Source organism: Nuphar pumila, chromosome 1, assembly GCF_984573655.1.
Source record: "Nuphar pumila chromosome 1, dmNupPumi1.hap1.1, whole genome shotgun sequence".
In the NCBI taxonomy this organism is placed as follows: Eukaryota; Viridiplantae; Streptophyta; class Magnoliopsida; order Nymphaeales; family Nymphaeaceae; genus Nuphar; species Nuphar pumila.
Window position 1 is genome coordinate 119,832,869 of NC_143249.1, and position 14,461 is coordinate 119,847,329.

The window sequence follows — 14,461 nt, forward strand, 5'->3', positions numbered from 1 at the left end:
TTTTCGTATATGACTTTACAAGTCATACTTGAATTTATTTTCTTAAACATAAATCCAAAGTTTTCTCACATTTTCAAATATTTCATAATTTAGTAAAAAATCAAGTTAAGAATGATATTTCAATCTTTCGCACCGATTCAGGGGAAGAGTTTTTATCAAAAGAATTTAAAGATTATTTGAACCTATACTGTATTACACATCAAAGATCATGCTCCTATACTCCTCAACAAAATGGTTTAGCAGAAAGAAAACATAAGATTATTATAGAAACAACAAGAACCTTACTCATTACACATCAAGTACCAAAGACTTTTTGGGCCGAAGCCACTGTAACTGCCGTTTATCTTATTAACAGGATGTCATTCTTTTCACTAAACAATATATCAAGCAAATTTCAGATTATTCTAGGTTAAGGGTTTTTGGGTGCAAATATTTTGTTTGTTTTTTTTTGACAAAAATGACAAACTCTCTCCTCTTGCTATTCCTTGTGCTTTCTTAGGATATGTAAATCACCAAAAAAGTTATAGATATTTTGACCTTAAAACTAAAAAGTTGTATGTATCATGGAATGTATCCTTCTTAGAAAAGGAAAGTTTTTTTTGAAATTGAGAACTCTAAGGAAATAGAAGAGTATTTTTTTTTTGTTGGACTCAGTTCCAAAGATTAATGAAAGTGATATTGATGAAAGTTAAGATGATCAAAATGACATGATAAGTACAAAATCATTTAGTGATAATCAAGATTGTATTCAATATTCTAGGCGAAGAAATTTAGAAAAACCATGTGCTCTTGAAAAATATACTAAAGAACAAAAACAAATATCACCTAGAAAGTCATCTAGAGTGTCAAAAGTTTCCAAAAAAATTGTTTCCTAGGAGTCTTTTTTACCAAAGTATCAAACCTACATTGCCTTAATACATTCCTACGTAGAGCCTTCTAACTATGCTGAAGCAAAGGAACAACTTGAATGGGTCGAAGCAATGACATCAGAATTAAAAGCTTTAAAAAAGACGAATACCTGAACTATTTAAGATATTCTACCAGGCAAAAAGCCTATATGCTGTCGATGGGTGTATAAAGTTAAAACTTGAGAGGTTTAAAGCTCGATTAGTTGTCAAAGACTATTCTCAAAAATATGGAATAGACTATAAAGAAACTTTTGCTCCAATTATTGAAATGACTATTGTTAGGATCCTAATGGCTCTTGCCTATGCAAAGAAATGTCATATATATCAAATTGATGTCAAAAATGCATTTCTCAATGGAAGCCTAGCCGAAGAAGTGAACATGGAATCACCACTTGACATCAATATTTCTAAAGGAAAAACTTTTCGTTTAAATAAGGCTTTGTATGAACTTAAGCAAGCTTCAAAAGCTTGGTATGATAAATTTAGTCAGGTTATGTTTGATTTTGGTTTTCAATCTTATTTTACTGACACAACTTTGTTTGTTAAGAATTCTGATGCAGGTATTATTGTTCTTCTCCTCTATGTAGACGACATGATCATCACTGGAAGTAAAACAGGGAGTTGACAACTTTAAAAAGTTTCTCAAAGCACACTTTGAAATGAGTGATTTGGGTCTTTTAAAATTCTTTCTTGGTATAGAAGTTGCCTATTCCTCTAGTAGCTATCTGCTAACTCAATCTAAAGTTGCTCTAGATATTGTTGACAGGTCTTGTTAGAAAGTATGCGAAAATGTATAATAAGAATGCTTAATGCATTCACACGGTCCAATAGTGGACAAACAAGAACCCACAATGAGAAATATCAAAATGGTTCACTAAGGGACAACACAAAAAGCCTTTAAAACGAAACACTTAAAAAATATAGATCTTTATTGAGTGAGGGCTTCAAAAGCCATAAAATACAAGAGGGGGGGACCCCCTATTTATACAAAAAAGGAGAAGTGGGAGTCATTGGGGGCTCCCACATATGGTCGTTGGAGCCCCCAACAATCATATTTATGACCGTTGGGGGTCCAACGACTACATGTGGGAACCCCAATACTTAAATAAAAAGTAATTTAAAAAGAAAAAAAGATAAAAATATCCTATTTAATGAAAATAGTTGTTTCTAAAACAACTATGTGAAATGACCAAAATACCCCTATCGGGTACTTCACACACACACACACACATATATATATATATATATATATATGTGAGTATATATATTTTAACACCCCCTCAAAAACTTTACGGGGGGGAGGACGGAAAGTTTGAAGATATAAAGAAAGGATCCCAACTCTTCAAGAGTCTTCAATGAAAGTCATCATCTTTATAGCACATGAAAGAATTTTGCAAATGTCGGCCTTCAACTGTCTTTAATGATGATCATCCCCAAACACCTTCCATGACCTATCATAGGTACTTCTTCCATCTCATCTTTAAGATTTTGTATAACAAACCAAAAAGCTCGAAGTAAAAAATATCTTTGTATTTCAATCAAGTAGGGTATTTCAAATAAGATGAATCAAGAGACCATAACATTGATCAAAATGAACATATGATTTATCAAGACAATAATAAAAAAGATATTCTACGCATTTCAATCGAACACTATGTAAAAATATCATTAAGAAGATTTAAACTCAAACACTTTGATAAACTCACTATATTCTTAAGGAAAAATATGTGCACAAAGGCACAAGAAATATTCACAAAGGAGTTCAATAGGCACAAAGATATCTCTTCTTATTGAATCAACACTAAAGAACTTTAAGAAAGGTTTCAGGCATTATAAATGTCTTCAAAGAAACAATGTTCATATAAGAACTAATTCCTCACAAAGGGATGTGCTCAAGGGCATACAAAGAAAGTACATAAATCAATACAGAAGAGATAATTAATTTTATCAATAAAAGATGAGTTAATAATTTCTCAAACACCTTAAAATGAAAAGAAACCAACGCTAACAAATGTCATGTATGAACTTGCAAGAACACATTCTAATCAAGTATAACACTTGATTGAATAAACCAAAACATTCATCCATGAGTCAAGAATGAATGTTATTTGAATAAACAACCTGATGAAATATTTGAAAACACAAAAGCCCACTAGAAGGCCAAACACTACAAACACTTAATGTGTAAAATTCACAAATCCATTTTAGGATAAAGGCCAAAAAAGTAAAATCAAGTGATTTCCAAATATGCATATATATTATCAAAGATATGAACTTTTATCGACAAAATCATTACAGAAATAAAATGTAAATCAAAACCAAATTATAAATTCTCATAAATATGAAATTTTGCAAATCTCAACAATAGTTCATCCATTATAAGCAATCAACTCATTAGACCTCCAACACCCACAAATCAAGTGTATAAAGGACTAGAAGAACATAAATATAATGCCACTAAAGGGCCAAAGACACACACGAAGGTGTGTATAAACACCTCTTGTCTACATATAATGATACTTGAAGTGAGTGTATCAACGACTAGAACAAGAGTACAACAGTCAACAATGGGCTAAAAGTTACATACAAAGGTGTGAACAAACATCTCGTCTATATATAATGACACTCAAAATCAAGTATGTTCAACAACCATAACAAGAGTACAAAGCCAACAATGGGTCAAAAACACACACGAAGGTGTGACTAAACATCTTTTGTCTACATATAATGACACTTAAAACAAGTGTATCAGCTACTAGAGCAAGAACACAAAGCCAACAATAGGCTAAAAGAACACACGAAGGTGTGAACAACATTTCTTGTCTACATATGATGACACTTAGATAAGAGACATAAAAATACTTGAGGCAAAAAAGCTTATAATGGAAATGGGATTAAAAGGATATCAATTTTTCATCTAGAAACACTATGGTTTCAAAAGTTAGTCATCCATCATAGGTACACATAATTAAGAACATCCATAACAAAGTCAATGGCCAAAGAACAAACGAGTGATACAACACACTCAAAGATTCACACATGTCATTTAGAGTCAAACTTCAAGTTGACCATCTAAAAAGACATAACTCACCCCAACAAACATCTCTGTAACAAGGCTAAGAAAATTGATGCATTATATAAAGTTTATGATGGACAATATAAATGCCATAAGAAGGCAACAAACACTTATGGAAATCATTTTCTAAATTGGTGATTTTATAAAAAGAGCCGATTTGAAAAAATCAAATCAAAGATCCAATAATGCTAGATAATCAATCATATGCACAACAATATGCTTTATGACAATAATTTTGCATCAACACGGATCATGCTTCACATAATCAATTCTTTAAAATAAAGTCATTTATACCAAAAAGTCTTATTATGCAATAAACACATGAAATATTAGACAATGTTATGTGTAAGAACCGATTTGGAATAATCTAAGAGTCAAATCAAGCCTTAACTATGATAGATATAAAGTGCAACTATATGCACACCAAATGATAATAGATGCAATTTTATGCAATACAAGTTGTCGAATGACAATAATCTTGAATGAGCAAATAACAAATTTAGGCCAATATAGGCATTCTTAATAAAGGTGGTAAGATTATGAAGTTTGAAAATCTCATGTGAGAAACCATGAAGTCCACAGTTGGAACTTCAAATGATGCTCACAACCAATCTCAAAAGAACCACAAAGGTTCACAAAGAGTATATACTCACAAGAACCACTAGTGTTCAACAAAAAAATACTTAAAAAGAGTATACAAAAAGAATAATAATCTTTCATTCAAGTGGGAGAAACCCACACTCAAAAGGATAATAAGTTTATGAATTTGTTAAAACATCACGACAACATAAAATTGCACTAAGGCACAAATCTAGAAAATCAAATATTTATTGAGGAAAAATTCAAAAACTCATAAGTTTATAAAAAACATATGACTTAAAAGGTTAGAACCAACTCATAATTCAACAATTATGCAACAAGCATTAATAAAATCCATAAATTTTACAATGAGGCAAACTCTTGAAGACAATAAATTGAAGAATCTTTAAGAGCATCAAGATGCGAAGGAAATAACCACGTTTCATATGATAGTAATACAAGACCATTCCTTTTAATAAAGAACTAATTTTAATTCAACATGCGTCATAAAAAAAAACTTTTCCAAACAAATATTGCTCATATGAAATGACGCATTAGGTAAGCCTTGTTAAAGGGAATTAAAACTTAATAAGGATTTTTTCATAAATGATATATGTCAAGATTTTTTTTGGAAAACACACAATATTATAAGAATCCACATATAAAACTTTTTAGTGGATAAACACATACCTTCAATACGAAACAACAAATATGATGAGAGTATAGAAGAGTATGTGATCAATAATTTTACACTACATATCTCACAAAAATTTTAATCTAAACATAATTTTTTTTAAAGACTTACCATTCATATAAAAGGTATGCTTACAAACAAAGTTAGGCATAAAATATAAATTCAAAGCACCAATGGTCATAAATTTTTACCGACCCATTAAAGCAAGTTTTGAGTAATTATATATCAAGTTTTTCGAAAAACAAGTTCACCAGTTTTAAAAATTATCATTTAAATTTTTCAAAAAACATACAAAAAAGTGTATATACGAAAAAGCAAAGGTTCAATGAAGCATTGAGTAACACAAACACTAAATGTGCAAAATACATTTTGATTTAATTTTTTTTAATAAAGACAACGACAAAGAAAACACATACATATACACTATGTCACAAGGATTCGGCCAACCAGGTGCTGCACCCGCGTCGATGCGATGCGACGCGGGTGTGACACCCGATGCGGTCAACCCGACCCTGGGTGCGGTCAATGCACCCAAGGTCATTTTGGTCCAGTTTTTGAATTTAATTTTTTTTTCTGCCCGATAAAATGGGCTGCGTAGGGGATTAGGGCAATTTTTGCCCTAATCCTCCCTTCGTCTCCTCTCCGACTCCCTCTGCTCTCCGCCAACCCCGACGCTGCTGCCAACGCTGCCGCCAACCGCTCTAGGTATGCCCTCGACTCCCTCTGCTCTCCTCCTCTCCTCTCCGACTCCCTCTGCTCTCCTCCTCTCCTCTCTGTCTTGCCTCTCTCCCTCTTAGAACATCGCGGTCTCCGTGCGCATAGCTTGTGCTTTTTCGGGTCTCTGTGTTTGCTTTCCCTTTGCTGCAACAGAAATGTGTCCCTACTCGGTGCTAGTGACTCAACTGCAAGGTTCCTTGTGCATCTTGCCAGAGGGCTTGGACATGCGGTTTGGCAGGCCACACTGCAGCGTTCTGTCGTTGTTGGTTCCCTTGCCGCTATGTGGGCTTTCGGATGTTCGGTATATGTTGGCTCAGGTGGGGAGTCAAAACAACTCTCCTTCCTGCACTGATATTTTTAATGTCGGAATCCTGCCAGTAGTCATATGCTTGTCTCAAAGATTAAGCCATGCATGTGTAAGTATGAACTAATTCAGACTGTGAAACTGCGAATGGCTCGTTAAAACATATTTTTTTAACTGATAAAACTTAAAAATTATATATATATATATATATATATATATATATATATATATATATATATATATATATATATATATATATATATATATATATATATATTTTGCCGCACCCCCGCACCCAAGGTTTTTGAAAGTGCCGCTTCCCCGCACGCGCACTCGCACCTGCACCCATGTGATAGCATATAAATGATCAAGGGAGTAAATATTTCTTCATAATGCATGATACTTAAGGAAAAAGAATGCATACCGAATAACTTTAAGAAAGAAAAGAGAGAAAAATGAATACTTCACCATTTTTCTTAAAATTTCTTGAATAACACGCTTCTCGATGCACCAAAGAACAACTCGATCACAACCTTGCTTTGATACCATGTTAGAAAGTATGCGGAAATGTATAATAAGAATGCTTAATGCATTCACATGGTCCAATAGTGGACAAACAAGAACCCACAATGGGGAATATCGAAATGGTCCACTGAGGGACAACACAAAAAGCTTTCAAAGAGGCAACGCTTAAAAAATATGGATCTTTATTGAGTGAGGGCTTTAAAAGCCATAAAATACAAGAGGGGGGAACCCCCTATTTATACAAAAAAGGAGAAGTGGGTGCCATTGGGGGCTCCCACATATGGTTGTTGGAGCCCCCAACAGTCATATTTATGACTGTTGGGGGTCCAATGACTACATGTGGGATCCCTAATGCATAAATAAAAAGCAATTTAAAAAGAAAAAAGATAAAAATTAAATAGATAAAAATATCCTATTTAATGAAAGTAGTTGTTTCTAAAACTATGTGAAATGACCAACATACCCCTATCGGGCATTTCACACACACACAGATATATATATATGTGTGTGTGTGTGTGTGTGTGTACATATATTTTAACAAGGTGTGTGTATCTCAGATGACAGACAGGTTAACACTCCCGAAGTTGTAAATATCCAAATGAAGATTGATGATAGAGAATCGTTTGAAAATCCAATACCTTACAGACAACTTGTCGGGGCGTTGTCTTATCTCTCCATTATAAGACTTGACATTGCGTATGCTGTTCACACAGTAAGCCAATTTTAGCATGCTCCTACCACTGTTCATATAGGAGCTGTTTTACATATTATTAGATATATTAAAACTTTCATTTTTCGAAGACTTTTATTGTTTTCTTCTTCCTCCTTAGATTTAACTGCTTATATTGATGCAGATTGGGGAGACGATCCCAATGATCGACACTCAACTACTGGTTTCTGTATATTTTAGGTAAATCATTGATTTCTTAGAGGTGTAAGAAGTAACAAAAGGTCTCTCTCGTCAACCGAAGTCGAATACAGAGCTATAGCTACAACCACTATGGAAGTAGTCTGGCTAAGGCGATCATGACATCGGTGTTGAGAGTACAGGAGCATCACGACTATGCTGCTACAACAAATGTTCTATTTACATTACCAGCAACCGGATATTCCACGAACGAACCAAGCATATCGAGATGGATTGTCACTACGTACGAGAGAAATTTCTACACGACACCATTGATCTTTCCTATGTTTCTTTAGACTATCAACTGACAAATTTCTTTACTAAACCTCTCGCTGCTCCTCGATTTTACTTTCTATTGGACAAACTTTCTGTTATTCAACCGTAAGTTTAAGGGGAGTGTTAAATTATATGTAATATCCTAGGCTAACTAGGAATTGTTTTTCTTTTTAGTCTAGTTAAAATAATTTTTTTTCTCTTTTTATGTTTATACTGGTTTAGCCTTTTGACTAGTCAATGTTTGACTTAGTCAAAAAGTAAGAGAGCCGTTGGACTCCCAACGTTTCTATTTAGAGCCGTTGGGAGCCCAACGACTCCCTCTTCTACTCTCTCTCAATGTATTATAAATATGGGGCAAAGCTCCCTCACTAAGTATGATTTTCTCAAGGGTATTTACCCATTCAATAATAATATTTTTTCCTCTCTTTATTGTATACCCTTTTTAACCCTTGTGATTCTTGTGTATGATCTTTTGGTTGGAGCTATTTGAAGCTTCGATTGGTGATGATCTATGTCACAGGGATTCGGCTAGCAGGGTGCCGCACCCGCGTCGACGCGACTCGACACGGTTGCGGCACCGGGTGCGGTCAACCCGATCCTGGGTGTGTTGACCGCACCCAGGATCATTTAGGTCCATTTGTTTTTTTTGGATTTTTTTTTTTAAAATTTGCCCTATGCTGCGATTTTTTTTTTAAAAAAAAAAATCTGTTGACAGCAGCTGTCAGCTGCTCGATTTTTTTTTTAAAAGCAGCTCTGTCAGCTGGCTGACAGCAGCAGCTGTCAACTGCTCGATTTTTTTTTAAAAAAGCAGCTGTCTGTCAGCTGCTGACAGACAGCTTTTTTAAAAAAAAAATCGAGCAGCTGACAGCTGATCTTTTTTTCGTAAGGGAGGGGAACCCCGACCCCCTATATATATATATATATATATATATATATATATATATATATATATATATATATTTTGACATTTTTGCCCCTACCGCACCCCCGCACCTGGGTTTTTTGGAAGTGCCGAATCCCCGCACCCACACCCGCACCCGCGCCCGCACCCGCACCCATGTGACATAGGTGATGATCCAATAATTCATCTTCTTACACACTGCACCCTTCATTAGCGCCTTCCTTTAGGCTAGTGCCACCTACTTTTAAGGACCCAGTTTGGAGCATGAATGTTGGTTGCAGGCCACATAAGGCAGATGGGGACGTTACCATCTCCAGATGAGTCTTTTCTTCTACTTGTGACAGCCTGCTCTTTTGCAGTTCATTGTCGAAATCTGGTGACCGTCAAGTAATCATACACACCTGAGCTCCCATCAGTTCTTTGCCTTTGGATGTCATCTCTAACATGGTATTGGCAAACACTAATTCATTCTGAATCACTTCATTTTCTTCATTATTTAGTAGATCATAATTTCAAGGATGTTGACGTACTTATTCATATGGGCTTGCTTGTCTCCAACATGACACCCTTCATGAGAGCCAATCTCATCATGTAACATTTGAAATCAATTTTCTTCTTCTCTGGATTGAGCCTGCGTTTGCTTCTGACAACAAATCTTCTTGGGCTTCACTTCTTTCCACTCTGGTTCAGATGGTTTCAGCGATTTTTCTATATCGTTTCCACAATGTAAACTTCCTCCAGCCATGTGATGTATAGACCCACAAACTGAACAGAAAGTAATGGAATTTTCATACTCGAGTGCCTCATTGAGAATCTACTGATCTATCTCAATCTCAACCACAAGGACTAGAATAAAAGAGGTCAAGAACTCAACACATATACAAGCAAAAATAAGATACTGTTAATTCTTAGCAGTGTTGTGAAAAGCGTTGAGGCGTAGCGAGGCGCTCCACCAAAAACCGAGGCGAGGCGTAAAGCGTAAGCCTTGAGGCGTAAAGCGTAAGCCTCAATTTTTTTTGAAAAATTTAAAAAAATTATAAAAAAATATCTAAAAATACAAATAAATAAAAAATGCTTTATTGATGAAGTAACAACCAATAAAAAATAGAAAATCTCAAATAAGTACTAAAAAATGTGAGATTAACATATAAAAGTAACTAAAAACTGATTATATAACTGGAAAATATATGAGATTAACAAAAAAAAGTTAAAATATACTAAGAAACTGATTACATAACTGAAATAACTGGAAAATATATGAGATTAACCTACAAAAGTTAAAATATATGAGATTATTCTAAAAAATATGAGATTAACATATAAAAGTAACTAAAAAAATGATTACATAACTGAAAAATATATGAGATTAACCAACAAAAGATAAAATATACTAAGAAACCGATTACATAACTGGAAAATATATGAGATTAACCAACAAAAGTTAAAATATATGAGATTATTCTAAAAAATATGAGATTAACATATAAAAGTAACTAAAAAACTGATTACATAACTGGAAAATATATGAGATTAACCAAAAAAAGTTAAAATATACTAAGAAACCAATTACATAACTGAAATAACTGGAAAATATATAAGATTAGCCTATAAAAATTAAAATATATGAGATTATTCTAAAAAATGTGAGATTAACATATAAAAGTAACTAAAAACTGATTACATAACTGGAAAATATATCAGATTAACCAACAAAATTTAAAATATACTAAGAAACTGATTACATAACTGAAATAACTGAAAAATATATGAGATTAACTTACAAAAGTTAAAATATATGAAATTATTCTAAAAAATATGAGATTAACATATAAAAGTAACTAAAAAACTGATTACATAACTGAAAAATATATGAGATTAACCAACAAAAGTTAAAATATATTAAGAAACTAATTACATGACTGAAATAACTGAAAAATATACGAGATTAACCAGCAAAAGTTAAAATATAGTAATATACTAAGAAACTTATTACATAACTGAAATAAATGGAAAATATATGAGATTAACCTACAAAAACTTTGTTGATTATGTTAAAAAATTTTTTTTTTGCGCCTCAGGCTTGCGCCTTGAGGCACAGAGGGCCGCGCCTCAAGGCGAGGCGTGCCTCTTGCGCCTCAAGGCGCGTTTTTGATAACACTGATTCTTAGTGTCCATGTCAACATTCAGCAACTGACCATTGAGATAAGAAGCCAAACTTGATAAAAAAGCAGTTGTCTGCAACTCCCTTGAAAGGCCTGGTAGTCTGACCCTAACCGAAATGGTGCTCGTGTTCTCAAGCTTCCATGGCATTCCAAACCTTTTGCGATGCAAAATGAGAGTTTAGCCCAGAGTTACTAGTCGAGGAAGCAGGAGCGGGAAGCGAGGCACTTTCAAAAATTTAGGAAGCGGGGAAGTGTGGGACCACTTAGAAGAAAATTATGAACCGTCTCGGAAGCGAACCGGAAGCGAGGGGGAAGCGAAAAAAATGAAAAAATGGGGGAAGCGCGGGGGATCGTGGGGAAAGCGTGGGGGAAGCGCGCTTCCCAAAAAAGGGGGACGCTTCCCCTCACGCTTCGAAAGCGCGACGTTTCGCGCTTCCGAAGCGCGCTTCCCCTTTTACCTAGGCGCTTCCGGTAACTCTGGTTCAGCCATCACGAGTTTCTGAAGCCCACTTTCATAATATAGTTAAGATCACTCTCGCAGGCATTAACTATATACTCTTCATTATAGTCATATTTGAAATTCTGTCCATTTTGCATTGAAGTCATTAGATACAATGTCTTGAGAACTGTTGAATTTCACACCTTCTGCCTCAATGTGCTCATTATATTTGGTGACTTTTCTAAATCTTCTTTCACCATTATGAGTTTTGATCTCTAAGCAACTGGGCTTTGTTGTTTTGTGCGAATTATCCGATATGTTTTCCTTGCATTCGTTCCTTTTGTTTCTGTCCAGTGAGGTACGTATAGAAGGGTTAGAAACTCTGGACTACTTAGACAACTTGCAGGACAAGCAGCGATTCACAGAGCAAGGAGATGCGATCACGTTTGAGTCTGAGGTGAGTCTTGAGTAAAATAAAATTCCTTTTCCTTTTCTTCATTATATTCAACTTGAAACTTGAATTTTTTACATTTAAGGTGGACAGAATTTATGTAAGTACACCAACAAAGATTGCGATTCTGGACCATGAGAAGAAGAGGACATTTGTTCTGAGAAAGGATGGACTTCCAGATTCTGGTAAGTTTTATCGTGTCCGACTTCTCATGTCTCTTGGACATTTTTTAGTGTAGTTACATTTTTATGTGGACCTTTTTCACCAGAAAACTCGAAGCATGCTTGTCTTTGTTAATTCTCCTCTTTTTGTGTGCATTCACCTTGATTTGTGTCCCACCTATTTCTCAGTCCATTACCGAGGCATTTACCTTTTGGTATTGATTGAACATTGGGACATTTATGTTGAAAGATTTTCTGGAATCGTGAAATATTTGTTTTCTATTCATGCCTTCCCGGGGATTTGCTGTGTTTTAAATTCATTTGCTTTGCAATCAATGGCCTTGTTTGAGAAAAACCACAAAAAGCAATAAACGTTGAAGATCATGAATGGACATGGTGGCTATCCCGTTGACTATAACAGTCTTTCTTAGTGTCTAGGAAATCCACCATTTACAGGTGGTAACAGATGACAGGTTCACTTGTGACCAGTAATCACCCACAAAACCTCCCTGCAACTTTTTCAGTGACCTTTTTGAGTCTGTCTAGTTTGCTGCTGAGTTGATAGTGTAAGACACTGTCCATATCTGCTCGATTGTAGGGTTGACATTCTCTGGATGATGCTATTTACTCATTTATCCAAAGCTCACGATCCAGAATGCTATCTTTTTGGTGAGGGAACATCTCATGATAAATTTAAGAAATTTATTTTTTTGAGGAAATCTCAGAAACAAATTAGCTTATATTAATTTTATATGATGTAAGAAACTATATAAAATATAAAGCAAATTTTTGAAATAAACAAGTGTTTAACACAATGTTTGTAACACTGATATTTATGATTGCCATTTATATGCTAGATACCTGTAGTATTCTGTCTGATCCTTATGTACTGTATGATCCAATTAAGATCTCTGGCATTTTGATCAGTCAAGAGTGGATCGACATAACTTTTCCTTGATTCAGCTAGATTGGTCTGAGAGGCCCAGGTTGGTGCAAGGTGTTAGGCATGCTAAGTCTCAACACGATTGAATTCCATGTTGGGGATCTATGATTCCAAACTATGCTTCTGATAGTTGCACGCTTGACTCCTTTATTTTGTTTCTTTTTTGCAGTTGTATGGAATCCTTGGGACCGGAAAGCAAAGGCAATGCTGGACTTTGGAGACGATGAGTACAAACATATGTTGTGCGTAGAGGCAGCAGCAGTTGAGAAGCCTATCACCCTGAAGCCTGGAGAGGAATGGAAAGGACGGCAGGAGCTATGTGCTGTTCCCTCAAGCTACTGCAGCGGGCAACTGGATCCCCAAAAGGTTCTCCATGGATGAGCGATTAAGTTTCTGGCGGAACCTGTGGAATCACTCTTTAATGCTGGATCTTATTTCCTGTGCAAGTTTTTGATCCGTGTGGAATGAAGAAACAGGATCTAGCTTTCATTGGCGATGGTTGCTTGTATACAGCAAGTGAATGCTATACGTAGCCCCCTTCTCTCTCGCTAAAGGGTGAATCTCAATCTCAGCAACTGTCAAATAAACAGAGTTTTTCCAGAAAAGTTTACTTTGTCGTGTTTGAAACCTTTGGAACAGCTTCTCTGTACCATTATTAGATCTAGAAGTTCCTTGAGAAATACGTATGCATGCATTGCCTATACATATATTGCATAAGCATTGTGTTCGTGCATGTACATGCTTGGATTCCCATGTTGTGTATATGTTGAATGGAGCCACGTATATGCACGGAAGAGAACAAAAACATCTTGCTGTTTTTGGATGTACCCACTCTGCGTTTTGTTCTTCGTTTGGATTTATGTGTTTCCATCTTTAAGTAGCAAAAAACAGCTGCCTGGGCCTGGGCCCGATTGGCTTGTCCACAGACTTGGTGTTTGTGGTGGAGGAGTTAACGGTGGTGAAGAACTGGTGGTGTTGAAAATTGTGGTAGTGGTGATGTTGGTGGAGTGGAAGAAAATAAATCATTGTGAAAAAAAAATATTTTTTAAGGTGATTTCTCATCAAATTTATAAAAACTCTTAAAAACACAATTGAAGATTCAAACACTAGAACTAAAGATGACTACTACAAAATTCACAAAAATGATGTGTTTCACTTTATGACCAAAACTGGAAATGTTGGGTGTTAAAATGATCATTCTAATCTTTGCACGTGCAAACTTTTTGAGGATATGTGAATTTTCTTCGGATTCTAAATAAATATATAAAATAACAGAAATTAGACAAAAATATATTTTCTATATCTGAATTGTTGAAAAATGACAAACGGGCATTAACATACAATCTTGACAGCGACAACATTTCGAAGAAAGAAGATTGATAAGCGGGGTTGCATCTAACCTGGTTATTCTATGTGTT

The 14,461-nt window shown here is 35.0% G+C and overlaps 1 protein-coding gene across 1 annotated transcript in view; it reads left to right on the plus strand.

The window, feature by feature from the left end:
• The window catches only part of LOC149849128 (putative glucose-6-phosphate 1-epimerase), a 49,658-nt gene extending 35,925 nt beyond the window's left edge, over nt 1-13,733 (plus strand). Inside the window, exons 6-8 of the mRNA XM_089998572.1 lie at nt 11,843-11,945; nt 12,025-12,124; nt 13,213-13,733. Of these exons, the coding sequence (XP_089854698.1) occupies nt 11,843-11,945; nt 12,025-12,124; nt 13,213-13,424 (415 nt within the window). The 3' untranslated portion in view covers nt 13,425-13,733. The remainder of the gene's footprint in view (nt 1-11,842; nt 11,946-12,024; nt 12,125-13,212) is intronic.
• Nucleotides 13,734-14,461: the final 728 nt, after the last annotated feature.